Source organism: Danio rerio, chromosome 4 (assembly GCF_052040795.2).
Source record: "Danio rerio strain M-AB ecotype USA chromosome 4, GRCz13ab, whole genome shotgun sequence".
Lineage (NCBI taxonomy): Eukaryota > Metazoa > Chordata > Actinopteri > Cypriniformes > Danionidae > Danio > Danio rerio.
Window position 1 is genome coordinate 24,466,395 of NC_141024.2, and position 27,960 is coordinate 24,494,354.

The 27,960-nt window shown below is 36.3% G+C and overlaps 1 protein-coding gene across 54 annotated transcripts in view; it reads right to left on the bottom strand.

The window, feature by feature from the left end:
• celf2 (cugbp, Elav-like family member 2) overlaps nucleotides 1-27,960 on the bottom strand; it is a 439,402-nt gene that overhangs the window by 17,273 nt on the left and 394,169 nt on the right. For 6 of the 54 annotated variants that reach the window (NM_194401.2, NM_001442956.1, NM_001442957.1 and 3 more), the window contains 5 exon segments: nucleotides 23,080-23,159; nucleotides 14,155-14,316; nucleotides 9,991-10,054; nucleotides 3,774-3,908; nucleotides 2,381-2,503 (listed from right to left, as the gene is read on the bottom strand). In NM_194401.2, the coding sequence (NP_919382.2) occupies nucleotides 2,381-2,503; nucleotides 3,774-3,908; nucleotides 9,991-10,054; nucleotides 14,155-14,316; nucleotides 23,080-23,159 (564 nt within the window). 54 annotated transcript variants of the gene reach the window in all.

A 27,960-nucleotide genomic window follows, 5' to 3' on the forward strand; every position in this document is an offset into this window, starting at 1 on the left:
ATCAAGGTTAAACTATGTCCTCGTGGTGCATTTTTCTCTTAGGTTTGCTTTTGTAAACACTATTGGTTGGGTTTCGAGAAGGGTTTAAGTCAGTTGTTCACAGGCGACCTGTCTGATAAACCCTGCCCTCATGGACGTTTACAAGAAGCACATGTATATAAAATGTATAACAAAATGCGCATTATTTAACAGCGCCCTCTGGTGGATTTGTCACATGCAATAAACCATACGCAGAGCAATGTATGATTTGTAAGGCTGAACCATGTTTTAATGTTTTGGGTGAATTAGGGAGGCCAGTTTTGTTACAACGAGAAAATGTAGAGAAATAAATTAATATCTAAGTGCAAATGTAATATTCTCATTATATACAGTGATCCCTCACTATAACAGGGTTCACTTTTTATGGCCTCACAATTTCATGGATTTTTTTTTTGTGCACTTTGACATGCTTTTTTTTCTACAGCGCATTGTGGTATGTGTCCTCACTAGCTGTAGGCCATTGTCACTCAATCCTCTCTGTGCCATGTCGTCCGTAAAGTACAAAATGCGTTCAGTTTGCCAAGTTTACATAAATCTTTGATCGCTAGCAGTGTGACTCTGAAGTGCTGTACTGTAACTTCTGGACATGCTAAAGAAAGGTTAAAGTTACGCGGCTGTAGGGCGCCATTACAGAATAAATAAATGGTTTTGATCTTTGGTTTCGTCTTTAATACTGGAATTAGTTTTCTTCAAACTTTGAGATTGTTTAAACGAGAGAAAAGTGTGAAAATGTTAATAAGTATATAAAGTGTGTAGTGAGGGAGTTTACAGCCTTAAAAAATCTATAATAATTGTAAAAATAAAGCTGATTACTTTGTGGATTTTGCCTATTGCAGGTTATTTTTTAGAAAGTAACTGCAAATAACGAGGGACCACTAATTAGTTTCCACTCCAGTTTGGTGTAGAAATATAAACGTTTAAAATGTGTCTATTATAAAACCTGATTTTTAGACTGATTTATTCAACAACTAATTAGTAAATGAGAGATCATAAACAAGTATGGAAAAAAGTGCAAGAATGTCTGGGTTAATAATACTTTATGGAAATGAATGAGAATAAATATATATTAAGGACATAGAACTACAATAAAATACTGTCACGGGTAAAATGGCATGTGTGGTTACTCCTAAGGTGAGAAGACTGTCACTAGATGGACAGGAGTGTCAGAAGTCATTCCAATATTTATTGTGCATACATAGGTCAACTTAAAGTTGAAGATTTAGAATGGCAGAAAGGTTTTTAATTTGTGAAAGAAATTTCACTTTTGGATGAACTAAACCCTAAAAAAACAAGTCTGTGATCAATTTATTCACCTTTACAACATTCCATACCTGTTCTAATTCCTTTGTTTGATAAGGATATTCATTACTGTGAGTATTTTTGAGTTGTTTTGTTTTCATTTCTGGGTGAACAATCCCCTAGTATACATCAAACAGCATCTTCTATCTCTTCAAGTCTAAAATCCTTCAAACTCCAATGATAAAACACATATACACAACATACACACACACACACACACACACATACACACACAATAGCGACAACACAAGTGCACGTCTATAGAAACACCCAGAGCAATGGTTTAGCGGTGTGTTAATGTGTGAAGATGCGGCCAATTGGTGCAAACACACTTACAACTACAAGTGATGGACTACATTTGTTCTGACTCAGCAAATGGAATTGATCTGATACATTTTGATTCAATAATGAGCCATTTTACAAACCACACACACACACACTTTCAATATATTACCAAAATAATCACCCAACAAATTATCACTGATGCTCAGAGAGATGCCCTTGTTTTGTTTGCCCTTTAGAATAAATTGAACAAAAACTTATTGAATCTTTGATTCTGATTGGCTGATGTGGGGTTAGTTTCAGATAAATGTACAGCTAAAGTAGTTCCAGACAGTTATTGACTGCATTAAACTTTCATATCACTACTGCAAACTATTTCAGTTATTCTACAGCAGACAAAAAGTCAAATGAGATGAGATGCGTAAAAAACTAGTCCCAGCAGTAGTTTGAGGACAAAAATCTGACAAAAAAATTGATATACAACATTTCAAGGATATCTTTAGGGGTTGTTATTAGGTGTAAGCAAAATAATTGACCCAGTCCATTAAATTATTAGAAAATAAATGCTATCGTTATGACCACATCACCACCTCAGGTGTGCATCGTCTTCTAATAATTCGATAGCCTGTCATCAATTCTTCCGCACATAGACTATGTGTGTGTTTAGGAGACTGCGGGCATCTCTTTGAGCAGTGGTTGACTGGTATGAAGTGATGTTTCATGGATTGAAATGGAGAGGCAGATGGACGGTAGTACTCACTGTTGACGCTACCTGCTAGTGCATTAATGTTATTGAGGCCCACGGTGGCCCCGGCCAGACCCTGCAGTGTCCCCAGAGAACCCAGGGAACCCATGGCAGCGCTGGAGTTTGCTGTGGAACCTGCTGTGGGGAAAGACAGACAGAGTAGGAAGGAGAGACAGATGGAGAAATGGAGGAGGAAAAAAAAGAGAGATGTTTGAATGTACATATACAATCGCTGATGATACTGGAATGGTTAAAGATACATATATAAAAGCATTAGTGGTGGTACACAGAGGGAAGGAGGCATGGATGGATGATTGATTTGTGGATAGTCGGACTGGGCGGGGTATTAAATATTCAAGTAATGTGAATATCATTAAACTAATTTTGCAATCCAATTTGTTGATGAGCATACTGTATCCCATTGGACAAATTAAACTTGCTTTCATCCCTAAAGTGAACTTTGGACCAGTACTTTGACCGCACAACATGGTCCTCAGCAAAGGTTAAGGTTGAGCTTTTGAATCTTTTTAGTTCCTTTTGATTCTTTGCTAAAGATGTTTTGGTCAATCCAGAGTGAGCTTTCAGTCCAAATTACTGTAAGTAATCCTTTTAAACATCAATACACTGTATGCCAACACTGATCCTTACCCTGTTCATTTACTTCTGTTAGGATAAGGTCAAATGTGACTAAGCAGCAACTTTGAAATGTTGTAAATTGTAGGTTGTTCTCAAATTTTGATTACCACTGTATAGATACATTTCTTATCATGCAGTCTTAATGAAGTAGATGAGACTGGATGAATAGATGTCCGGGTGGATAGATATATGCATAATACTTGTTTGATCCCTAAATGGAGTACCTTAAAATTGCAGAAAAAAGGCAAGAGTTCTCGACAACAACGTTGATTATTGCAATCATGAAGGTAACGATGCTTTTACAGAAGGGCAATGCAATACAAAACATCCCTTAAAACAAGCAAGAGTATGTAAAAAAAAAAATTTCCTTCATTTGCCTTTAAGCAAGTATGAAAGAAATTCTCAAGTTTCAGAGCGAGAACCAACGGTAGAACCATGTGCCACACTGTCTCCTGGTTTCAGATTCAGAAATGAGTGGAGCACGGTTAAAGCCAAAGAGCACAACAACGTAACGCCACACATATTGACACATTCTCCCAAACACAATGATGAATATGATGACTGAACCGTGATGAACGGTACCAAGGAACTACAATCACAAACACACAAATACACAAGACATTGCGATGAAGGACATTTAAACACCAAAGACAATGAGGAACTCAACTAGAAACGAAAGAAGGGACAACGGCGCTATGATGCAAATGATACCACTATCGAAGATGATGTTGATGTTGTTGATGATGATGATGATGGGATGGCCTCTGGTTACCTGGGCTGGCCAGGGCTCCCAGGGACCCTGTGCTGGAGGTCAGGGCGCTAGCGGTGGACGGGCTGGCCGAGCTCTGTGCTGCAGCCGCTGCTGCTGCTAGAGTGGCCAGATTCTGCAACTGCAGAGCATTCATACCTGAAGAAAGAGAAAGTGTCAATGTCTGCGTGCGTGTGTATTGTGCATGATAAACTAGAGGGTTCATTCATGTGCTCTTCAGAATACTCTACAAGAGCATGTTTTATTTATGTACAAGAATTTGTATGTAGTGGCGTTTGCTACATAAGATTGAATTCTATGCGTGAGCTCGAGTACATCTACAAACTCCAAAGGTGACTCTAGATTAGTGTGTTTGGGGCACGGCTACATGCAGTGGCCATGACGCCAACACACCATGGGAAGTGGCACACCGCCAAGAAGGACAGAGACTTGAAGTGGTACAACAGGAAAATGCACAGCATGTGTCGTATATACATGTAAAATGTATATACTCTATACTACATGAAAGCACCCACACACAGAGAAAATACACGCACAAGGGACACACAGAAATACAGCTGAGGAAGTGCACATAAGTGTTACACTGTAGGTCCTGTCCCAAATGCAGCCCTCCTATGAGGGAAGAATTTGGTGACAAATGTCCCATGATGGTCTAGATTTCATTCCAAGAGCTGGTTAGACGAAAGTGACCAATGAACGGAGATTGTGAGCACTACATTACTAAAAATGGGACACCCTACAGTCTCATAGACTTCACAGACACAAGACAACCTCTAAGATGACAAGCAAATGTCAGTGTTTGTCAGCTGAGATTGAAAGCAAGGACACAAACACAGAATCTGATGCAATCATGAAAAAAAAGGCTTTTTCAGCGTTATCCCATTAGACAACAGTAGCATGTAATTTGGATTGGTCAGACAGTGCTCTGGGGATGCTACGCTTGTCTGCCCTCTCGATCCACTGAGCAAGCAAGAGAATTAAGAGCCTAATTAGCACATCACAGAAGGTGATTAGAGGCAGGAAATCTACCTCTAATTGCAAAACAAAACCTGGGTCAAGATATAAGGGCAAAGATGCATCTGTAACATGTTGCAGGTCCTAAATAGCAGGTTTAAGGTAAGTGTGAAATGCCATCCAAGGCAAAGTTGATGTCCATAATGTGACATTTCCAACAAGAAGAAGGAAGAAAGAGTAGGATAGGGCCGATGGAAATTAGTTTCAACCTAGGGGCCTTGAAGGACGGTGTTGGTGGGATCTGTGATGGAAAAACAAAGTCCTCTTCACATTATAATAAATAATTACAAATACTTAATGTATTACTTTTGTTCACAATGAGTCCAAGAATGTTAAAGGTCGATTAAACAAGTCATTTCTGATTTTATGCTTCATGACTTCAACCTTGAATATTATATACTATAAAAAGAAAGCAGAAATAGCTGTCACTGGATGAGAAAGTGCAGTGTTGGGAGGTCAAAAAGGAAGGTTACGACAGAAATGGACTCTGAAATTGAGTGCTTTGTGACCGCCTTTGTGCTTGTGAATAAAGCGGAAAGGGAACCATTTCGAGTTTTTGGCACATAAGTGTAAAAAAACGGGCACTGGGTATCTGGCACAATGTGAATTCTGTGGTTGAGAAGGGCACTTCTAGAGTGAGTGTCTGCGTGTGTGAGATTGAGAAGAAGAGAGATCCATCCATGCAGTATGTTCACACTCTCAGCCTACTGAGCGGAGAGAGAGGTGTCAGAAAAGAGGTGATGCTGGCTCTCGCTGAATGTTCATCATGTGTAATGGAGCTCCTTATGGCTTGTAACTCCACCCACAGCACAGACACAGCAGATGTCAGCTGTATATATCGGCTGCCAATCATAGACGGTTGCCAGGAGACAGATGGAGGGGCCCAAAGATTTCACAATTCAGCCGAGAAAAGCCTTCAAATCCTGTAGAGTTTGAGAGCTCCTGTCGATTCACACTTCAAGTAGCATCTCAAACAGCCCGATATGTTTATCTGGTCATATTGAGCAGGTTTCTGGCTTGTGTGTCTACTTTTTAAAACTTTTGGCCATTGTTCCATTCTGACAGAGAATAGTAAGGAACAAAAAAGTGAAATGTGGAGAAAGAGAACAATGAAGACTTTTTTGCATTAGTTTAGCTCCAACCAACCCAAAAAAACTACCAGGAAGTTTCTAGTAATCCTTGTGAATTTGATTAGTTGGTTTATGCATGCTTAAATCGGACCTAAGCTAGGATTTTGAAAGTAGGCATCTGGACAATATTGATGCTAGGCACTAGGTCAGTGTTTCCCAACCATGTTCCTGGAGACACAGAAATAGCACACATTTTTAAATCTTTTCTAATCAAACAAACCTGATTTCATGTAAGTGGAAACTGGTCAGATAAAGATGTTTCCGATAAAGAAGTTACATGTGTTGGTGTACCTCTAGAATTAGAATTGGTGTTGGGATACACTTAACTAGGTCTTTGTTATTACTAAGTTAAAGGAATACTCTCTGTTTAAAAACAAGAAAGGCTCATTTTACAACCCTCCTAACAGGCTGATATGCTTATCTGGTCATATTGAGCAGGTTTCTGGCTTGTGAATATGCTATGGTCTCCTTTTGAAACTGTTGGCCATTATTCCACTCTGGCAGAATAGTAAGGAACAAAGAAGTGAAAAGTGGAGAAAGAGAGAACAATGCAGACAAATGAAGTGTGGTGCAAGTAAACCTCACTCCTCTGACCTCTAAAGGTGCTTTAGTAACAGACACTAGAGGCTATCGTCTTTAGCCTCCTTGTTAGAGCAACCGACTCCCATGCGGAAGGTCACTGGTTCGTTCCCAGTTTAGAGTGGGTTGGGTGGCGTAAAACCATCAGGGTTACACTGGTGCTGTGACCTGGATGGGGGTGAGGTTTAGGGGGGTGAGTGTAGCAGAGGCCAGCTAGTGAAGTGCTGAGCAGGTAAACCTCAATCCTCTGACCTCTAAAGGTGCTCTAGTGACAAGCAGTAGAGGCCATGGTCTTAAGCCTCCTTGTTAGAGCAACCGACTCCCATGTGGAAGGTCACTGATTAGATCCCAGCTCGGAGCAGGTTGGGTGGTGTAGGACAGGCAGAGTTACACTTGCATTAGTTTAACTCCAACCTACACAAACGAAAACTAGTAATCCTTGTGAAATTGATTCATTGGTTCATGTTTGCTTAAATTGGGTAAATTGGGTGCTTTAATTTTCTAATCAAACAAAGTTGATTTCATGTAAGTGGAGACTGGTCAGATAAAGGATGTGTCAATTAAAGGAGTTACGCAAAAACGTGTAACGTTGGTGAACCACTAGGATCAGTGTTAGGATACACTTCACTAGGTCATGGTTGTGATTACGTTTAAGTACAGGTGTCAAACTCAGTTGCTGAATAGCTGCAACTCTGCACATTTTAGTTCCAACCCTAATTAAACACACCTGACACAACTGATCAGACTAATTGAGTCCTTCATGCTTGTTTGAAACCTACAGGTAAGAGTAGGGTGGGAACTAAACTGTGCAGGGTTGCGGCCCTCCAGGAATTGAGATGGTTTTCCTGCTTTAAAGGAAAAATCTGTTTAAAAACTCTCCTAGGACTTTTTCATCATTGTTGAGCAAGATACTAATGGTCCAATACAATGGTCTATGTTAAGCTAAGCTAAAAGTGCTTCCAGCAGGACTGGAGATTGGCTGAATGGATCAAAAAAATAGTAAAACTCAATTGTTGACGAGAGTTGTAAAATCAATAAAGCTTATTTTCAAAAAGAAAGTGGAGACTGGTCAGATAAAGGATATTTCAGATAAAGTAGTTAAACATATTTGTGTACATCTAGGATCAGTGTTGGGATACACTTTACTCGGTCATGGTTATGATTACATTAAAGGAACACTTTCTTGCATTAGTTTGGCTCCAACCTAACCAAACAAACCCTACCAGGTAGCTTCAACTTGCTACAACAAACCTTTCTGGAAGTTTGTAGTATATCTATAAAAAGCTTGATTAGCTGGTTCAGATGTGTTTAATTGGGGTTGGAACTAAAAACTGCAAGACACAGGCCCTCCAGGACCGAGTTTAGGCACCCCTGCTCAAGGATCAGTGTTGGGATACACTTTGCTAGATCATGGTTATGTTAAAGGTACACTCTCCAAATACATTTTACAACTCTCCAAACAGGCTGATTCTGTTTATCTGGTCATATTGAGCAGGTTTCTGGCTTGTGTGTATACTTTTTAAAACTTTTGGCCATTGTTTCACTCTGACAAAGAATAGTCAGAAACAAAAAAAAAATAAAAATGGAGAAAGAACGATGCAAACTTGCTTGCATTAGATTAGTTCCAACCTACCCAAACAAAAACTACAAGGAGCAAAATACGAATGGTCTAATACATGGATCTATATTAAGCTAAGCTAAAAGTGCTTCCACCGAGACTAGAGATTGGCTGAATGGATTAAAAAATGGTAAAACTCAACTTATGATGGGAGTTAAAAAATGAGCTTATTTTCATAAAGAAGTGAAGTGTTTCTTTCACCTAATATGTAGTTGAGTTTGGTTCAAGATCATAATGTGTCCTACCAAATTTGAAGCTGAACCTGGTGATGTGTGGCTTGCACATTGTGTCCGATTTGGACTATAAGGAAAAGACCAACTTGACAAAACAACTTCCTTTCTAGTCCACCAAATCAAACAAGCCAAACACGTTCAAAAAGACACAACGGGGCGCAAATGACAGAACTTCCAATTTTAGGTTGAACGGCTCCTTTCTTTAATCCAGCGCTGACACATTTCTGTATATAATCTGTAGGTATATTAACAAACTATTTCGTCCATCATGCATGACCAACTCCCATTCATTTCCGCAAATAGAGCAGTTTGATTAAGTCAAAACTAAGCTGTTTTCGCTGATTATATTGCCTTAAAAAATGAGGTCCGGAAAATTCAATTGTTATGGTAATGTGGGAATTTTTCGCTCTTTAATTGTGCGGTGGCAGCTGCTGCTGGTTTGGCTCGATGTGCTCTTCATTCTCGCTGAGAGGCTGTCACAGACGTACACTGAACTTAAACGAGAGCTTCCAGAACTCTCTTCATAATGGTAAACAAAAACACCACAGTCCTGCTCACCCTCTCCACAAGAGCCTACATTAATGAGGAAGCCACTCTCTGGTGTGCAAAACTGTTGTCAGGGGGGAAGGCTTTAGGAGATAAAGGCACTCATCCTACACACACTGTAAGCCATTTTGGATGCTAATACGTTCTCTTTCTTTCATCCTTAGCAGCTGCAATTAGGCGAGAGCGCGTGCTATAAATATTTCACTTTCCTTGAAGGCCTGGCAGCTTGATAAACAGACCACAATTAAGACCTGACAAGAACAGAGACGCACACTGGGAATGTAATGCACAAGACAGCAAAAAAACACTGAAAACGGGAAGAAAAAAAAGAAGCAAACGGAGCAAAGAAGAACTTTCACGTGATGTCTGAGGCGTAAAACTGTCAAAGAGAAAACAACATACACCTGTCTAACAGCAAGAGTAAGCAGAAGCTCATTGGCAGATGTTGTAAAACACTAATCATATTCCAAAGTGTGAAACCAAGCCAGCGTGAGGAAGAATAACACATCACGTAAGCTTCAGTGAGGAATACAGCTTGTGTAGTTGAACTCTCTGCGGGTTTCTGCTGAGTTTGACTGTATTCGTGGCATGAACAAACTGTGATAAGTGGCCTTTTTCGTTCTCCCCTCTTTTTGCTAAAGTGAAAATGTAAAAAGCTGAAGACATCGGAGGGTTGATGGGGCGTATCATCATGATCTGGTTTCCCATAAGCCTCACAGAGCTCGGGCGAGGAGATGTAATTGGATGATGAGGCACAATCTTCTTCCAAGACACAAAAATGGTTTGATGTACATTGGAACGGGCATGGAAAAATGGCTTTTATTTGCTCGATCAAGTCTGACACACACACACATACACTTAAAGTGTCCAGGTGCGCTACATTTTTAGAGAGCCAAGGATTCTGCAAACATGATGAAACTACAGTCTGAAAATGTTCTCAACCAAACCCCTGCTGATCTTTCGGTTGGGGCTTCTAATTGGGTTTGTTACGCGACCCATACAGTTGCTGGATTGAATGGTTTAGTAGGGGCGGATGGGAGTTTAGTTGAGGAGTTACAATGGCTAGTTGGGTTAACGCAGATCTCAGAACAGTATCTCACCTGCCATTTGTTGAATACCACTGAACGCTCCTAGGTTACTGGAGGAGGTTGCTTGTTGAAGCAACTAAGGGAAAGAGAGAGAAAAGCAGGCCATTAACATGCAATCACTTTCACACACATTGGCTTAAGGTGATGGATATATAAGGATAATGTTTGAAGGAGCTAGTGTTAACTAAATATAGATGAAACACTGAGATTTGTTCCATGTTGTCTGGAGTGACATTATAAAGCAGTCTGTCAACAGTCAAGCAACACAAAAGCCTCTATCTGCCAGGGCATGCTTGTAAGTCAGAATTTGTACTGGGTCTGTTCTAGTTTTGTATTTTAATCTAATGTGCAAAATTAAACCAAAAACATATATTTCTAAATGATGACTTTTTTGACAGTTCTTAGCAAAACACAACAAAATATGGTCAACAAAATGATTAAGATCATGCATGTTATTGTGATGCAGCTGAAATTCGTAGCCCTGCTGTAAAATTTGAATTATTTTTTCAAATATTTCCCAAGTGATGAGCAAGGACATTTTGATAGTATTTCCCATAATATTATTATTTTTTCTTGAGAAAGTCGCCAAGTCTTCTTCACCAATTTGGTCTCAAAATTGATTTTAGTTTGACTACAATAAAATAATAATAATAAATTTTTTTTAATATTATTAGCCCTCTAAAAAATTATTTTGATTGGCTACAGAAGAAACGCTGTTGTCCAATCACTTGCCGAATAACTTGCCTAGTTAACAAGGGCAAATAAACTAGTTAAAAGTGCAGTATGTAAGTTTGACACTCAATGGTTGAACTAGGTATTGCATGCCTGGTTCAAAACATGCAAGCGCAGGTTGTGTGCCAAACTATCGAGCTTAAATGGTGATTTAAACCGTGCTCTAAATAAAAGCAATGGCACATTGAGTTTTTATCCTAACAAACACCTGAAATTGATATTTTAGAAATGGCTTCTATTCCTTGCAGCTGAACAACAGGATAAACTGACAATGTTTTTCTCAGGTATACCTCATGTGCTTTATTTAGTGTTAAATGCTAATAATGTGAGTTTGAATGCCATTTTTCATGACATTTATTGCCATACTACTGAAAGTATCTTGTCACATAGCGTGTTGTTACTGTCATTTGGTGGTTTAAAAAACCAAAACAAAGACAGTCATTTTGGCATGTAACACACATTTTTAAAGCTGAATATCTGACATTAGCATTGTTTTTCAGATAACAAGAATGTTTACCAATCATGTTTCTTCAATATCTGCATATTATCGTATTTTTATGCTATAGAATAGTCAACTTACATTAAAGCACCTCTAAGCCTAAAATATATGTAATATTGTAATATGTAAATATTTGTGTACTGTCATCATGGTAAAGATGAAAGATATTAGTTATTAGAAATTAGTTATTAAACTATTGTGTTAAAATCTGTTACAGCACTTGGGAAATATTTGAAAAACAAGATAATTTTTACAAGAGGACTAATAATTTTGCTTTCAACTGTTTAAAAGGCAAGATTAATTCTATTTCTTGTTCAAAAATGATGCTAACTTTGGACAGTCACTTAAAATAATCATTTGAAAGCAGCTTTAGTCACAACATATAGTGCTCAGAATGAAAAGAAATTCGAGGAATAAAATGGTAAAATACTTGAGGAGCACTTTAAGGTATTAGACTCATGCATCGGTGCCATTGAGAACTGTCATGCTAAGAGTCGCCCGTCAGTTCTGTTGGCAGTGTGTTGCTGTCCTGGGCAGTTTCTGCACATGAAAGGGGAGAGGAAAGCAGACTCTAAATGACTCTAGAGGATTAGGATGACATTGAACTAGACCCCTCAGACTACTTAAAAGCTAAACGTAACCTCAACATGACAGGGAAGTGGAAAAAGGCAGAAAAAAAAGGAGAAGCGTAAGGGTTGGAGAGATGGCCCTGTCCCAAAGCTCTTGCCTAGTCCTGTAATCCTCACCCACTGTCCTTATGGAAAGAAATGCAAGTAAATGTCACCACCGTGTTGCATCCTCTTTATGTTTAGGAGGATGAAGACGGACGTGAGTGAAACAGAGAATTGAAATATTGTCTTCATCCCCAATCCAATTACACAACAGAGCCCAAGCTGGGTTTGGGAAGTGATGATTTGTATATTCTGTTGAACAATATTCCATACATCTTTTAGGACAGATTATCCAATGCCAGAACAGGCCTACATATTTGTAGAGCATCATGGCATGGGATGACATGTTGAGTAGTGGTGATTATTCTTAGTTTTATTAGGCTTTTTACTGAATTTAAAGAATTAAATAACAAAAAGATGTATCTCCTATTGCAGTGGTTCTTATCCTTTTTGCATCCAAGGCCCCCTTAGTCTCCAAACTTTCTTACATTTTTGTTGTTGTTCGTGATTTACTGTATAAGGATTATGAATATTTTGTACTTAATCACACATTTCATTGATTTACGCTTGTTTTAATACTAGTTTTGTCTTTAGGCCCTGATATACTCACAGCAAATTTCTTTTCATCCTTTAAAGTCCCCATGAACTAAAAGCTGTGATTGCTATTTTTTTTTCATATTGTGACGCAGCTCCTAATCAAACAGAGTTTTAAATGAGCAAAAAGTGGGCGTGGCTTGTTTTTCTACCATGGGCTGAATGGATGTAGCCACGTAGGCATTTCATTCAGAAAGATCGGGATAGGGGTTTTAGTACAGTTAGTACAACCTAACTAACAGACACCTTATCCTCATATTTTTTTTTGCAGACATATCAACATTATGTAATTAGTTTGAAAACATACCCATTTTAAAAAACTGTTTGCATTTACAACATTCGGAAAATACATTCTGCATTGATTCAAAAATGTTCCAAATACATCACAATTCTCTCTTGAAATTATTCTGAGCTTAGTTTTTTAAAAAAATATATATAAGCTCAGTATTCAAGATTCAAGCTAAAATAGCGATGCATTTCGATGAGGGTTGCATGATTTTATAAAAAAACATTGCAATATTTTATTTTTCTGCAATATATATTGTGATATTGAGTTTAAGTTCACTGGATGACTTGAATAAGTTGAATCTGTTTGGAAAAATATATATAATTTTAGATTAATTTGCATGATTTTGTAGTGCAGCGCATCTGCATAAAATATAATAAACCAATCTCATGCTTTGACAAATACTGTAAAGCAAAAATACAGCTTTATACTTTTTTTGGTTTCTAGAAGTATTCAGGTACATATACTATGTATAATCTTCATCGTATAAATACATAAATTACAATACATATTCTTCATATACATATTCTAAAGTTACACGCATTATAAATTATTGTGCCTGAATGCTTTAAACTAGTTTGAAATGCTTCGATTAAATGCCTTAAAAGGATACAATTTTTTGGTTACTTTGTTACTTAGTTACTGCAATGTGCAACCATTCATTCATTTTCCGTCGACTAAGTCTCTGATTTAAAATAAAATGTCAGAGTAGTTGGTGGTTCATTCCACTGTGGTGATTTTTTTCATTGAAATTCTGCGATATGAATATTGCTAATGCACACATTGTGATATCGATGCTGAAACGATTTATTGTGCATCCGTAATTTCAATAGATTGATTCCTCGAACGATTTTTCACTCCAGTTTACGTCTTAAAACCCCATTAGCTATGGTTCCATCCAATAATGTGAAATAACTTAGCAAAACTGGAACATCAAATAAAATACTGGAATTTGTGTGGTAAAAGTGTTTCCATCGTAGTTAATGCACATTTTTCCTTATCGAATAAAAATTTGATCCTACTCAGTTATGTGCATACATTTTCTATGCTTATTTTCAAAATTGATGTGCATCTTGCCATTTCCATCAACCGATTTTTTATGCGCATATGCAAAATGCACATAAAAATAGGTGAATGGAAACTTAGCTATTGTTGACCCTGAGCAATATGGGTAAGAACCACTGCCCTAATGCCATCTAAGTGGCAGCATTATATTGAATAAGGACTGGACTGAATCAAAGCTGAACAGATGAGAGATTTGGAAAGGGTTGAGACTGGCTCAGAGAGAGCGAGAGAGGAGGGGGCGGGGCAGGTGGGCGGAGACAGTGACTGACTGCGGCGGCTGCGTTGGCTGTGCTGCTGGTGGGCGTGGCTGCGTGGGTGTGTCCTCTTACTGCCAGATACTGCGGGGTGAGGCCAGTCAGGCCGGTCAGGCTGCCCCAGGCAGAAGCGCTGTTCAACTGCTGCATCTGCTGCGCCAACTGCTGCTGCAGCCGCCGCTGTTCCTTATCCTTCTGCGTGTCGGCGAACTTTACCACCATGGGGGAGGAGCAGCCCTGTGTGGACAGATGGAGAGAGAGAGAGGAGGCAAGTGAAAGAGAGGTAAAAAAAGAGAACGCTAAGTATCCTGAAGAGCAATGATCTTGTGCGGCGCTACAGCATAAAGCGATAATGGTGCACAAACACACACACAAGCGCTGGGAGTTCTTGGTGAAATGAGAGTTCTGTGCCGTGCTGCTGATTTTATTTCCCAGGAAAGCGATTTCCTGCTTTATAAAACTATTTCATCATCTGTCTGAGCGAGCGAGCGCGATCTCCCACCCCACAGCCCTCACTGCACCCATACAGACCCTGCTGCATTTTTTTGCTAATCTCCAGCGTGTCCGGGCTCTTTCTCCCCAAAAAACAGAGGTAAACAAATATTAAATGTCATGGGTCTGACCTGTGCTGCCCATTTAACTGCAGCCCTCAGGGTCAGAATATAATGAGAAGAGGGTGCGTGAGCATATGAGCAAGTGTTGTCTTAATTTACTTGAGGAAAGTGTTTAGATGGACTCATGATCTAATTTCATGTTCTTTCAAAACATTTTAAAAAATTAACAAAAGGTGGATTCATTCATTCATTCATTCATTCATTTATTAATTCATTAATTCATTCATTCATTCATTCATTCATTCATTCATTTATTCATTCAGGCTTTCCATAACCATAATAATCTCTCTGTTATTTTAGTTCATTAGTTATCGGTGTTATTCTGTAGTTTTCTGTGGTGATTTTCATAATGTTGCAATTTATTGTAATATATTATTTATTCATTTTTTGAAGACTAAATTATTATCTCTGCTGATCATTTTGATTCTTTTTCAAATATTTCCCAAGCGCTGTTTAACAGAGCAAAGACATTTTCTCACTATTCCAAATAATTTTTTTTTTCTTCTGGGAAAAAGTCTAATTAGTTTTAGTTTGACTGGAATAAAAGTGACTTTACATTTGTATAAATCAATTTTTAAGGTCAATATAAATAGTCTCAATATCTTGCAAAATAACAAGCAAAACAACAATAACAAGCTGTCATCATATTGAAGAAAAAAATATGTTAATTTATTAGAATTTAGTTATCAAAACTATTATGTTTAAAAATCTGTCACTGGGAAATTTTACAGGTGGGCTAATAACTTGATACTTTATATTATAAAAACGCTTTAATGTATAGCAAATGTAATCAATAAATCAATCAACAAATCTATCTATCCATCTATCCATCCATCCATCAATCCTTTAATCCATCTATCTGAGGTGTAACGTACAGATCACAACCCACATTTCGGAACGCACGTGACCCGCGGATTAATAACTATTTTGAACTGGTAGGTCAATCTAACATTTAAAACAATTGCAGAGAAATCGCCTCCCTAATCATGTGTATGAAAGCATTTTGGGTTCCTTGTAAAATATATCGATGACAGAGGAAGTTGTGGTGGGACCTACCGAAATGCTTACCTAGGTTATTAATTAAAGGTGTTTTCTGTCACTCTTTGTTTAGCCTGTATTAATGCATTTAGTGTAAAGCTGCACAATTAAACATTAAGAGTTCTTGATCTTAACAAAGAACCATCAAAATGATGACACTGAATAGGTTTTCAAAAATGATCCACCTATAATGAAACATGAAGTTTTACTTGTGAATTGTTGAATCATTAATTGAAAATAAATATCATATGTTGTACAAGATTTCTATATTTAGCATTATAAGCAACAGTAGCAATTTATAAAAAAAAATAAAAAAGATTTTTTTGTATTGAATGTTTACCTTTTTTAGCTGGTTATATGTTTATTTTTATTAAAATTAAAGTTCTATCTATCTATCTATCTATCTATCTATCTATCTATCTATCTATCTATCTATCTATCTATCTATCTATCTATCTATCTGTCTGTCTGTCTGTCTGTCTGTCTGTCTGTCTGTCTGTCTGTCTGTCTGTCCGTCCGTCCGTCCGTCCGTCCGTCCGTCCGTCCGTCCGTCCGTCCATCCATCCATCTGTCCATCTATCTGAGAGTCTGTCCATCCATCCGTCCGTCCATCAATCTGTCTGTATTTTTATTACCAGCATTTTATCTGTATTTCAATTTGTATAACCATAATGCACTGTTTATGCACTGTTTATTCGCAATGTTTGTTCACTTTAATTTGATCAATAACACAACATATCATTGTAACATATTTATTTTTTCTTTTTAAAACCTCAACATGAAGTTGAGATGCATAACTCTGGCCATAAAATGACTAAATATGCACCACATACACCACTCGATGCATTCTTCCTCTTCTAAAGCCATTGATTGCTTAGTGTGCTGAACAGATCTCAAATCTACATCAACGCAAAAGCAGCATGAAGTTAAGCAGCAGATTTTCTCTTTCTCTCACACAAGTACTAAAATGCACGCATTGCAGAACGCAGACTTTGTGAATGGTGTTCAGTAAGAACATTCAGAAACGCCATTACACGTATTAAAATCAAAGCTGCTCCTCAGGCTACGGCAGTGAACGCAGGGCAGCCAAACGGAGCCACTAGAGGACGAGAGATTGAGACGAGTGTTTCAAGGCAATTATTCCACATCTCGCTCTCTTGTCTCTACCTTACAGGTGCTGATTCGCTCTGATAAATCGCTGCGCCGGCTTTTATTGTGCTCTCTCTGAACTGCAAAAGCACAGACCGAGCAGAGATGAAAGATCACGGACCCTCCTGAATGCGGAGGTGAGCGTTTCTGCGCTGTTTCTTCCATTCGGTGAGCTGATTTTCTTATTTCTGCTCTCAGACAGAGAGGAGGTAAAAATAAAACTTTGAGAAATGAGATTTAACTCAAGCTGTCAATCGAGCGCTGCCATCTCTGAGCCAATGTCTCGAGAGACCTAAAAATCTCATTACTCACTCACTCTGTCTTGCTCTTCTACACAGGCACACACACAAGTGCACACACACATACTTGACATGATTCGACTAATATGAAAGAAGTAGATTCGAGCTAAAATGTCCATTGTTAAAATCTGTAACTGAAGATAATCTTGTTAAAAAATAATAAAATTTAAAAAATGTAACTTATGTAAATTAAAGATATTAATAAAAAAATATTTAAATAAATAGGAAGCATAAATATTTAATGATTTTAAAAGATGTTTTAATAAGTATAACACAATGATATATATTTATAAAATAAAATACATTTTCTGGTGAAATATTTATTTAAAACATACATTGTTATTGGAAATTGGAATTGGAAATGCACAGATTTAATCTATGTTATATATAAATAGATTTAATTAATATATATATAAATAAATCAATTTTATCCTTAAATTTATTTTAATCTTAATTTTTAGTTTATCATGTACAGTTTATCGTACTTATTAGATTTTTTAAATTTATTTATTTACACACTAATGTTATCAATTCATCCCAAAACATAATCAAATATTTGTTATTAAAACATGTTATCAAAACATGAAAAAACGCCCGTGTTGGGTTCCATTTGGTCCATATATTTAAGAACATTTTTTTTTTTTTGCCATATTTTACAAATATTTCCTTTATAGCAATAATTTCATCCCAAACTGGGTAAAATATGGACAAACCCAAATGTTGGGTTAATTTAGTCCATATATTTAAGAACAACAAAACATCAATTGTTTATTTTTTGTTCATATTTCAGAAATATTTCCTTTATAGCAATAATTTCATCCCAAATTAGGTAAAATTTGGACAAATCCAAATGTTGAGTTAATTTGGTCCATATATTTAAGAACAATAAAACATGAATTCCTTTATAGCAATAATTAATTACAATTTCAAAAGTTGTATTTTTTGTTTTTGTATAGTTTCAAATATAGTTTTATTTATTTTTTACACATTTATTCATTCATTCATTCATTCGTTCATTCAAATATGACCCGATCATGTTGCTATGAACTCTGTCCCATAAAAAAACAGAGGTGCATACAAACATGCATTTGTTGAGACACACACACAAACACAGTAACGCAGTCACAGAGATAAAGAGAGACAAACACATCAAACGAGATGAACGTCCAGGGAGACTAGTGCAAACCACAGCACTGAAAACAACCCTCTGAGACGCAGCAAGACCACCCTCTGTCATATCCGTTTTCATTAAGTCGTGACATTCAGAAAGGCCACAAACTCCTCGACGAGACAGCCGAAAACAAACAACAACCCGACACAATTTACTCGCTCTCATCTAAACCGCGTAATTACTTGCCTTTGCAGAAAAAAGACGCAGCTTACAGAGGTGGAAAAATGGCTATTTGGACCCATACTGTGCAGAAAGATACAAAAAAGGCTCCCTGAAGCGAAACGCAGATCACAGAGCCCATCCTTTGAAAGTTGTGTTGTGCCTCCGAACCACCAGGAGGCCCCAGTGCTCTCAGTGATGATATAATAATGAAGGCTGTGCAAGCTATATTTATATATTTATTTATTTTTTTATTTTGGTGCTTAGTGGTTATTAAAACATTATAAAATGATTGAGTTTCTTGAATGAATGAATGTAGTTTTTCCTATGTAACATCACATTAAAAAGTGATTAGTTGACTACTTTAAAAGTGAGTAAAACTGTTGCGTTTAAAGTGCTCAGTTGACTTTACTTAAAAAGTGAGAAAACATGTTGCTTTAAAAATGATTAGTTGACTTTACCTAAAAAAGTGAGTCAACATGTTGGTGTTAAATCGATTAGTTGACTTAAAAGTCAGTAAGCATTGCTTTTATAGCAACCAGTTGCCTTTATTTAAAAAAGTGAGTAAATTGAATTAAAGTGATTAGTCGACTACTTAAAACGCAAGTTAACATGTTGCTTTTAAAGCGATTAGTTGACTTTACCTAAAGAGTAAACGTTGCTTTTAAAAACAATTTGTTGACTACGTATAAAGGGAGTAATAGTTGCTTTTAAAGTGATTAGTTGGTTGCTTAAAAAGGGAGTTAGCATGTTGCCTTTACAGAGATTGTTTTACTACTTTAAACATAAGTAAAACTGTTGCTTTTGAAGCGATTTGTTTACTTAAAATGTCAGTAAATGCTGTTTTAATGCAATTAGTTGGCATTGCTTTAAAACACGAGTAAAAAAATGTGAGTAAAAAATGTGAGTAAACGAACGATTACTTAACATGTTGCTCTCACAGCGATTAGTTGACAATTTAAAAAGTGAGTAAACGTTGCTTTTAGTGTGATTAGTTGACTTTACCTAAAAGTGAGTAAACACACATTGATTTTAAAGTGATTAGTTGACTTTAAATAAAAAGACAAGTCACCACACACTGTAAAAAAAAAAATCTGTTATTTTACATAATATACATAAATGCAAAATAACGGCCGTAAATTTACAAGAAATTTAAATTTATGGACATTTCTTTAATTTAACGTATATTATTTTGGGGTAAGTTTCTGTAATTTAGCGGTTGTTATTTTACGTTTTTTCTGCCACGTCAGCTGCTGGAAATAATAATAAATAAATAAAAAACGCAAAATAACAGATTTTTTTTCGACAGTGCATAATTAGTATATTTCTGAACACATTTCCAAGTAACAAATTGTTTACTAACTTTAAGGTAAGTCAACTTGTTGCTTTTAAGGCAACAGGTTGACTCAATTTAAGTAAAGTAACTAATTGCTTTTTGCATCACGCCAATTGTCACTTCCCTGTTTAAAAGGTAACAGCACCAAATATTCGTCTGACAGATTTTTGGTTGTGTAGATCTGAATCAATTTTAAACTTTTTTAAAAACAAAATGGAAAAATATTTCAGTTTTTGCCCACAGCGTTGCTGTGTATACTAGAGCTCCCTCATGAAGTTTTGCATAGGGCCTGTAGACATCAAGTGAACTCCTCACCTCACACATTCCTCACTGTCTAATTGCATAGGCAGAAACCACTTAAAAATTCTCAGTATATCAGGATTTACTGGATTTGTTAGGTATCGGTTTGAGTATATTGCTAACTTTAGTTTTGTTCTACAAGTGTATGACAACATTTCTTCCAGATTTCCAATATATACTACAGTTTTTTGATGATGTTTTTTTTTTCAGAAAATTATAAGAATAACAACTATTCACATTATTGACAGCTGTTTTTGACAGTAAAACTGCTCTGGAAGAAAAGATTAAGTAGTTTAGGGGTCGTTTGGGATTTTTGTTAACACGCTGGAAGGAGCCCCCCTCATAGCATTTTGCTTCAGGACCCTAGACATCTACAATCAGCTCTTGTGGATAATTTCTGCGAAAGATATTTGTAAATTTAGCCAAGAATTGATAATTACAGTCCTCTAGGGACTTGAGAAAATGGCTTAAATCCATTAGTGTCAGTGGTTTCTGATTGATTAATAGGGGGTCTTTCAATTTGGATGTTGATGTTAAAAAACGTCGGATTTGAAAGGGTTAACGTCGCGAAGACTTGCGTGCGCACACAGACACATAGTTAGTACCCTGTATTAGACAGCTGTCAGCACCCTCTGATTTGGTTTGTCAGAGCTTTGACATTTTGACAGGCACCAAGACGGACTGCTAAATTCTGAGAGCAGCACGCAGGCGTTCTACAGGGCAATCACAATGCGAGGGCCCGTCGGAGGCCTGTTATTAAAGCGTCTGCGACACCGTCACCGCGAGACCCGCCGGCTAATGGCAGACTGGTTGCACGGTGTGTGCGGGGGGTCCTTCTTAGTTTGACCCGTTTGGCCAGGGGTGGTTTTGGCAGTGCCTGACAGTAATAACAGGGAGCGAAGAGCCACTTAATATGGCGTTGAAAGTGGAAAAGTGACTGTTTCCAAGAAAGAAAGTTTTATCTTGGAACTTTTTGAATCTGTACAATGTAGTGATACTGGTGGCCAATTCAAACTGAAAAAGAGAGAGAGGGAGTAAGAGAGGCTCTGTTCTAAAATATAAAGAGCTTTCTTAAAGTTTAATAACATGAACATGATATTCTTCTATACTACCTATTGTTTTTAAAGTTCTTTCACCAAATATAGTTTTCTTAACTATCTTGAAGATTTTTATGGTGTTGTCTAAAAATTAAAACAAATGTATCTTGTAAACATGGCACCTTTTTTGGTTAATTATTTAATTATTATAATTTTTTTTTAATATGGTGCATCAGAATTCACAAACTGCATGGGTAGGTGCTATATATGAACTTTAACGTCCCAACCATAAGAAAAGCATGGTTTATAAAGTTGTGAGTGTAGTAATGAATATCAATGGTATGAATAGAATTTGGATGTAGTACGTTGTTCAAGCTGTAATTATCACATGACCTAATCTTGACCTGATCTTGTCGCCTATCCAAGTTTTAGGATCAACAAATAATAACTTGACTTCTAGTAGATCATTTGGTATCAGAAGTGGCTTATAAGGCCTCCACATTACACTTATTTTACCAAAATAAAATATGATCATGCCTTGATTTTTAATTATTTAATTAGGACTGACTTTGCTTAGACTAAAGTCTTGTCATTTAACAGAAATAATGTACAGTATAGAATATAAAGCCGTGGTGCAGTGGAAAAATAATTAATATTGTGTATGACTCCCATGAGCTTGGAGAACTGCATCCATACATCTCTGGATTCTTTGAATTCATCTTTAATGCCTCCTCCATCTTACCCCAGACATGCTCAATAATGTTTATATCTGGTGACTGGGATGGCCAATCCAGGAGCACCTTGACCTTCTTTGGTTTCAGGAACTTTGATGTGGAGGCGTATGAGGAGGGCTTTCCTGCTGAAGAATATGCCCTTCCTGTGGTTTGTAATGTAATGGGCAGCACGAATGTCTTGATACCTCGCACATCTCCTGCACGCCCTCATTCTGAATGTAACCCCAAACCATGATTCTTCCTTCACCAAATTTGACTGATTTCTGTAATAATCTTAGGTCTATGCGGGTTCCAATAAGTCTTCTGCAGTATTTGTGATGATTGAGATGCAGTTCAACAGATGATTCAACAGAAAAATCTAGCTTCAGCCACTTTTCCATGTGATCAACTAGAAATCAAGTTATTATTTGTTGCTCTTATGACTGGGATCCACGACAAGACTTCAGGCAGTTTGTTATACACTAGAAAAATACTGTATGTGATGTCAGCAATAGTTGAAGGTTGGGCATGTTGTTAAGCTACCAGTGATATTTCTAATCCAGAAAAATGCTACAATGGTAAACGTGGACAGATTAGCATTCTGCTAAGCTAACAAAAATACTTTTGTATATTTTTGTATATTGTATCATTTTATAAGGTTTGATAATTGACATTTCTTCACATCATTAGCCATTCATGATTTTATTTCACAGAACTATTAATTTAGATAACTTTTAGTAATATTTAATGGATTTAGTTTGAAGATAGCTGCTATGCTAACGCTTAAATTAACAAGTGCAAATAAACACAGATGCTTTTATTTAGATTAAAATGACTCTTAATAAGTCTTGCTACTAAAGATGAAAATTATAGTAAAAAAATAAGTATGTTTTTGGCGTATTGATATACAATATACTATTGGTATAACCACAGTTTTACTACAACTACCATGGCTAATATAGATAGCTAGTGTATTTTACGATTTGGTCAGCAAAAGGATGTCCAAAAGCACCAATGTATGAGCCCCCCTAAAACACCACCTAAGTAGACAACCCATTCAATTTTGAAACAGAGCAGAGATGGAGATAGAGAGAGAGAGAGAGAGAGAGAGAGAGAGAGAGAGAGAGAGAGAGAGAGAGAGAGAGAGAGAGAGAGAGAGAGAGAGAGAGACAAGGGTACAGTACCTCCATGGTTTGAGACTGATGCATGGCTTTGATTGCATTCTGTGCCATAGCCCTGGTAGAAAACGTGACAAACGCACATCCTGCAGGAGGGAAGGGAAGGGACGTGGGAGGGAGGAGAGGAGAGGAAGGAGGAGAGACGAGAGAGAAACAAAACAAGACAAAAGGGTTGGACAGGTTGTTATAAAGCCAAAAAAAACAAAGATCGTACAAAGAACACAGCAGACAACAGTGCTATAACAGTTGCTAGAATAGAAACAATCAACATTCAACATTCAGCTTCAGATAAACATTCAACATTCAACATCTCTAAGTGCACACTCGACAAAAAATGACTGTCAGCAATGGTTATCGGGTCTTTTTTAGTTTCCTTTGGTGTGATGGTTTGGAGAATGTGGGGTTAGAGAGTGTGGCTAGTTTTATGACAAACATGTACACAAGTCAAGGGTTTTTCTGCCATAGTAACATTTCAGTACCATCTTATGACTCTTGAGTCCTGAAATGAGCATCCTATTACACCACTGGTACTCACCTATTCATAAATAGTCATTAACGTGACAGTAAAAAAAAAATAATTCCATCATTTACTCATTTTCAAGCCATTCTGTACTGTAAACTGGGGGTAAATTAAAATTGCTGGAAATGTAAAATGTATTTTTAAAAAGCAATGCAGATATTATATCTTATTAGGAAGTTACAACAATTTGATGTAAGTCAGGATATTCTGGAGATGGTATACAAGAACTTGGTTGAAAGTGTTGTGAGTTTTAACATGATTGCATGGTATGGACTGTTGCCGATTAAAGAAAAGCAAAAACTGCATTGAGTAGTAAAAGTTCCCAATGCAATTGTAAGTAAACCACAAAGACCACGAAATGAAAATTATTAAGTGAGAATTAAACAGAAAGCACATGTCATTATTAAAGATTGTTCAAATTCCAGTTCTTGCCATCAAAAAGACGTTTTAGGCAACCTCAAGTAAATGTGTATCAAACCTCCTTTGTGCCCACTCCCATTATAATTTTAAATACTGGGTTTTAAGTATATGAACAGGGTTTTAATTGAGTCTTTAATGTGATTTATGAGATGATATTGAATGTATTTGTGTTGACTGTTTTTCTGTGATATGTGTAATGTGGACGTTGATGTGGTTGTGGTGAATCCAAAGATAAACTTCCATTTGTGGACAATAAAGAAAGTAAATGCCTATATTATTTCAGATGAGTGCAATCTGGGTATATTAAATTATATAAATCTCTACCAAATTTGTAAAATGGCAGTGAATGAGTTTTCAAAGCACCCCAACGTCCATTCATTCATCATAAAAAGTGAATAATTGGGCTAATGACTGAATTCTAAAGCAATGACATATTTTGTGTTTTACTATTGATGCACCAAATATATCTAATCCGATAGTGATTCCTTTACTTAAATTGGCTGATTCAATACAGATTTCCAATTTTTAATATTTTTTTCCTTCTTTTTTTTTTTTTTTTACTAGAAACCAGAAATAAATGGCAAAATGTTTATGTGCTATATAATAGGCTGAATCTGCAGTGAATCTGAATCATTATTAGAGCCAACAACTGCACTTCAATCATGATCATGAGCACATTATACATTATATTAGATAGTTAGTAATTAAACATTTATTGTATAATTTGAAATTATGATGTGAAAAAAACCCAATATGACTTAATGCTACATAAAACATACTGCTTGAAACTTAAAACATTACAAATGCAGATAATAAATCAAATATATTTTCTTCCAGCAGGTGCCACCTATAAAACTGCAAGAGTAACAGCTTTTCCGTGGTTACAGCTGTAAGCAATACTGCGTTCAATATGGACTATAAAAAGGCTGTTTGCTCAATTTAAAGAACGCAGAGAATGGACTTGCATTCTCGTGCAAAGCAGTCTTGCCAGTTAATCTCGGAAGAAAGAACTCAGTAGACTGTGAGAACAGAAAACGCGTGCTGTGAGAAATGAAATGCTAAGTTCTTCCTCATGGTCACATGACCTTCACTTATTTTGACTTAAAAATTGTTTGAACACTACAGCATTCATACAATAATGTATTGTTTTCGCCCTTTTCAAAATAACAAGCACAATGCACAAACACCTTACAAATATACTTAGCACAATACAAATAAAACAGATTTCATACAAATTTGAGCAAACAAACACCCTTAATGTGTTTATGCCTTTATTGAGATTTTCATGGTTATGTTTACTTTCAGCGTCTCATTTAGGAAAACTCCTACACTCTTAGAAATAAAGGTATGCGAGGGTCCATATATTGGTACCTCAAAAGTATATATAAGTATCTACAAATTTTAAGAGGAACACAATTGTACATTTAAGGTACTAATATGTACCTTTGAGGTATTAATATGGACCTTTTAGGTACAAATTTGTACCTTTATTTCTGAGAGTTTAAGACAAGCTATACCTCTGAACTTTAATAATAAATCAGTATGAAATGCTGCGCATTCCACCTCCATTATTCAGCCAGAATCACTACTGGGACATCAAGCTTCGAGTTTTGCGGTCAAGTCTGCATCCACACATCCTCAATATCAAGAACACATTCAGGAACTTTTATGCATCCTGCGTACTTGTGGTCTTGAGTTTTGGATCTGAACTATTTGCCGGTTGATGATCACTTCTATACAGCTTAAAGTGACATTAAAGGCTTAACTAGGATAATTAGGTTAATTAGGTTTGGGTAATTAGGCAAGTTATTGTATAATGTAGTTTGTTCTGTAGACTATCAAAAAGATAAAGCTTAAAGGGGTTAATAATTTTTATCTTAAAATGTTTATGAAAAAAATAAAAACTGCTTTTTATTCTAGCCTAAATAAAACCAATAAGACTTTCTCCAGAAGAAAAAAAATATTATCAGACATACTGTGAAAATTTCCTTGCTCTTTTAAACATCATTTGGGAAATATTTAAAAAAGAAAAAAAAATTAAGGGGGGGCTAATAATTCTGACTTTGTATTTATAACAAAGAATGCTTTAATCTGAAAAAAAAAATAATTTCTTTGACTATTACTATTAACATGTCTTCTGAACTGACTTTAATAACTAAATGAAGGTCAACTGCTAAATATATTCATTAAAATGTATTTCTTTTACCATCCCCACCAACACCATTAACATTCATATGCACAACCCCCCCAAAGTTCCTTGTCTATAAACAACTGTAATCAAGACGAAGCGTCCCTATAGGCGCATGTGTGTGTGTGTGTGTGTGTGTGTGTGTGTGTGTTTGGGGAGAGTTTGCAGTGGCATCTGGGACAGCGAGTGTTGGAACTGAAGCGGCGCAAGTGGGAGCCAGCAGAACAGGCCATATGGAGACATGCTGGGGGAAAACACAGCCCGTTTGAAGAGATCTACTCTACTGTGCCGTCCAACACATTTATACATATGGAGGACACAGACACACACAAGCTTACATGCATGGACAGGCTAGTTAATGGGTTAACTACATGTGCCTATACACTGAGCTGAGATAGGAGGGAAACAGTGAACGCTTTTTCTGAAATGATTTCTTCCAGTGCTCTCTTTAAAGTTTGGAAACTCTTTTAAGGATATGATGTGAGTCCAAGAGCTGCTGGCTAGAATAATAGGGACATGCTGATAAATTTTATGCGCTCTTTTTTATTTTCTATTGCAACATTCTTGCGATGCCATTTGGTACGATGGGAAATGTGGTTCTCTGACACAATCTTGATTGTTGGTGAAAAATGAGAATTAACTTAGGTGAATGGTTAAAGGTTAATGGTTATTCTTACATGCATAGTAAAGTATAGTTCAATCAGTGTTCACTATTACACCTTGGTAAAATTTCCACTGCATTACCAACATTATTCATTAAACTGTTAAAGATTTGTACTGGGAATAAGGACATAATGGTGACTCATGTCATAAATGATCAATGATGATTATTAATAACAATACATCACATGAAAAAAAAAATCACTGATAATAATAATAATAATAATCATCATCATCATCATAATCATCATAATCATAATAATAATATAAGTTGTTATAGTTGTATTTTTTCTGTATGTAAACTTTAATCCCAAGAGATTTTTATTAATTATTAATACATTAATACCATAAATATAGTTGTTTTTAGTGAGTAACACCACATTTAACAGAACTGATCAAACTTGCCTTATAACAGTCAAATTATTACATATTGAAAGGGTTATATAAAGTGTTAATTTGTCGACGTTTTGTAAAAAATACTAGTTTTAAGCCATTTTTATTATTTTAATGTCTTTACAATGTGCAACAGTGCACATATGAATATTTTAGTAAATAATAATAATAATGCAAGATATATTATGCATATTTACAATTATCACAATCCATTTTCCAAATATTCCGTATTTTACCATGATAAAGGCAGCATTACCTGATACTCTTCATCTTTACCTTGATGAAGTCAGCTCTTTGCCGAAATGTGTAAGTTTTTTAGGGACCAGCCATGTGAATAAAGACTTTGAAATATTTTTTTCACATTTTTTGAGTGTCTTGGGCTGATTTTTGCTGTTTATTCTGATGAATCCCTTACCCAAAGAGCATTATTAGTTAAGCTATATTATTTAAGGACATTGTTTAAACACATTATTTAAGCTACACCTGAGCACTTATTTTTGATTTTTGGATTTTAATACCATATTTTCTGTTTCAGTCATACAATATATGAGATTTTACTTCACCTAACCTTGCCTTATTTATTGTAAAGTTACATATTACAAAGTTAAATATTTTTTGATACTTATTAATGTAGTCAGTTATGTTGGATTGCAAGATATCTATTTTTTGCACTACATATATTTTAAGTAAATACATATATACCTCC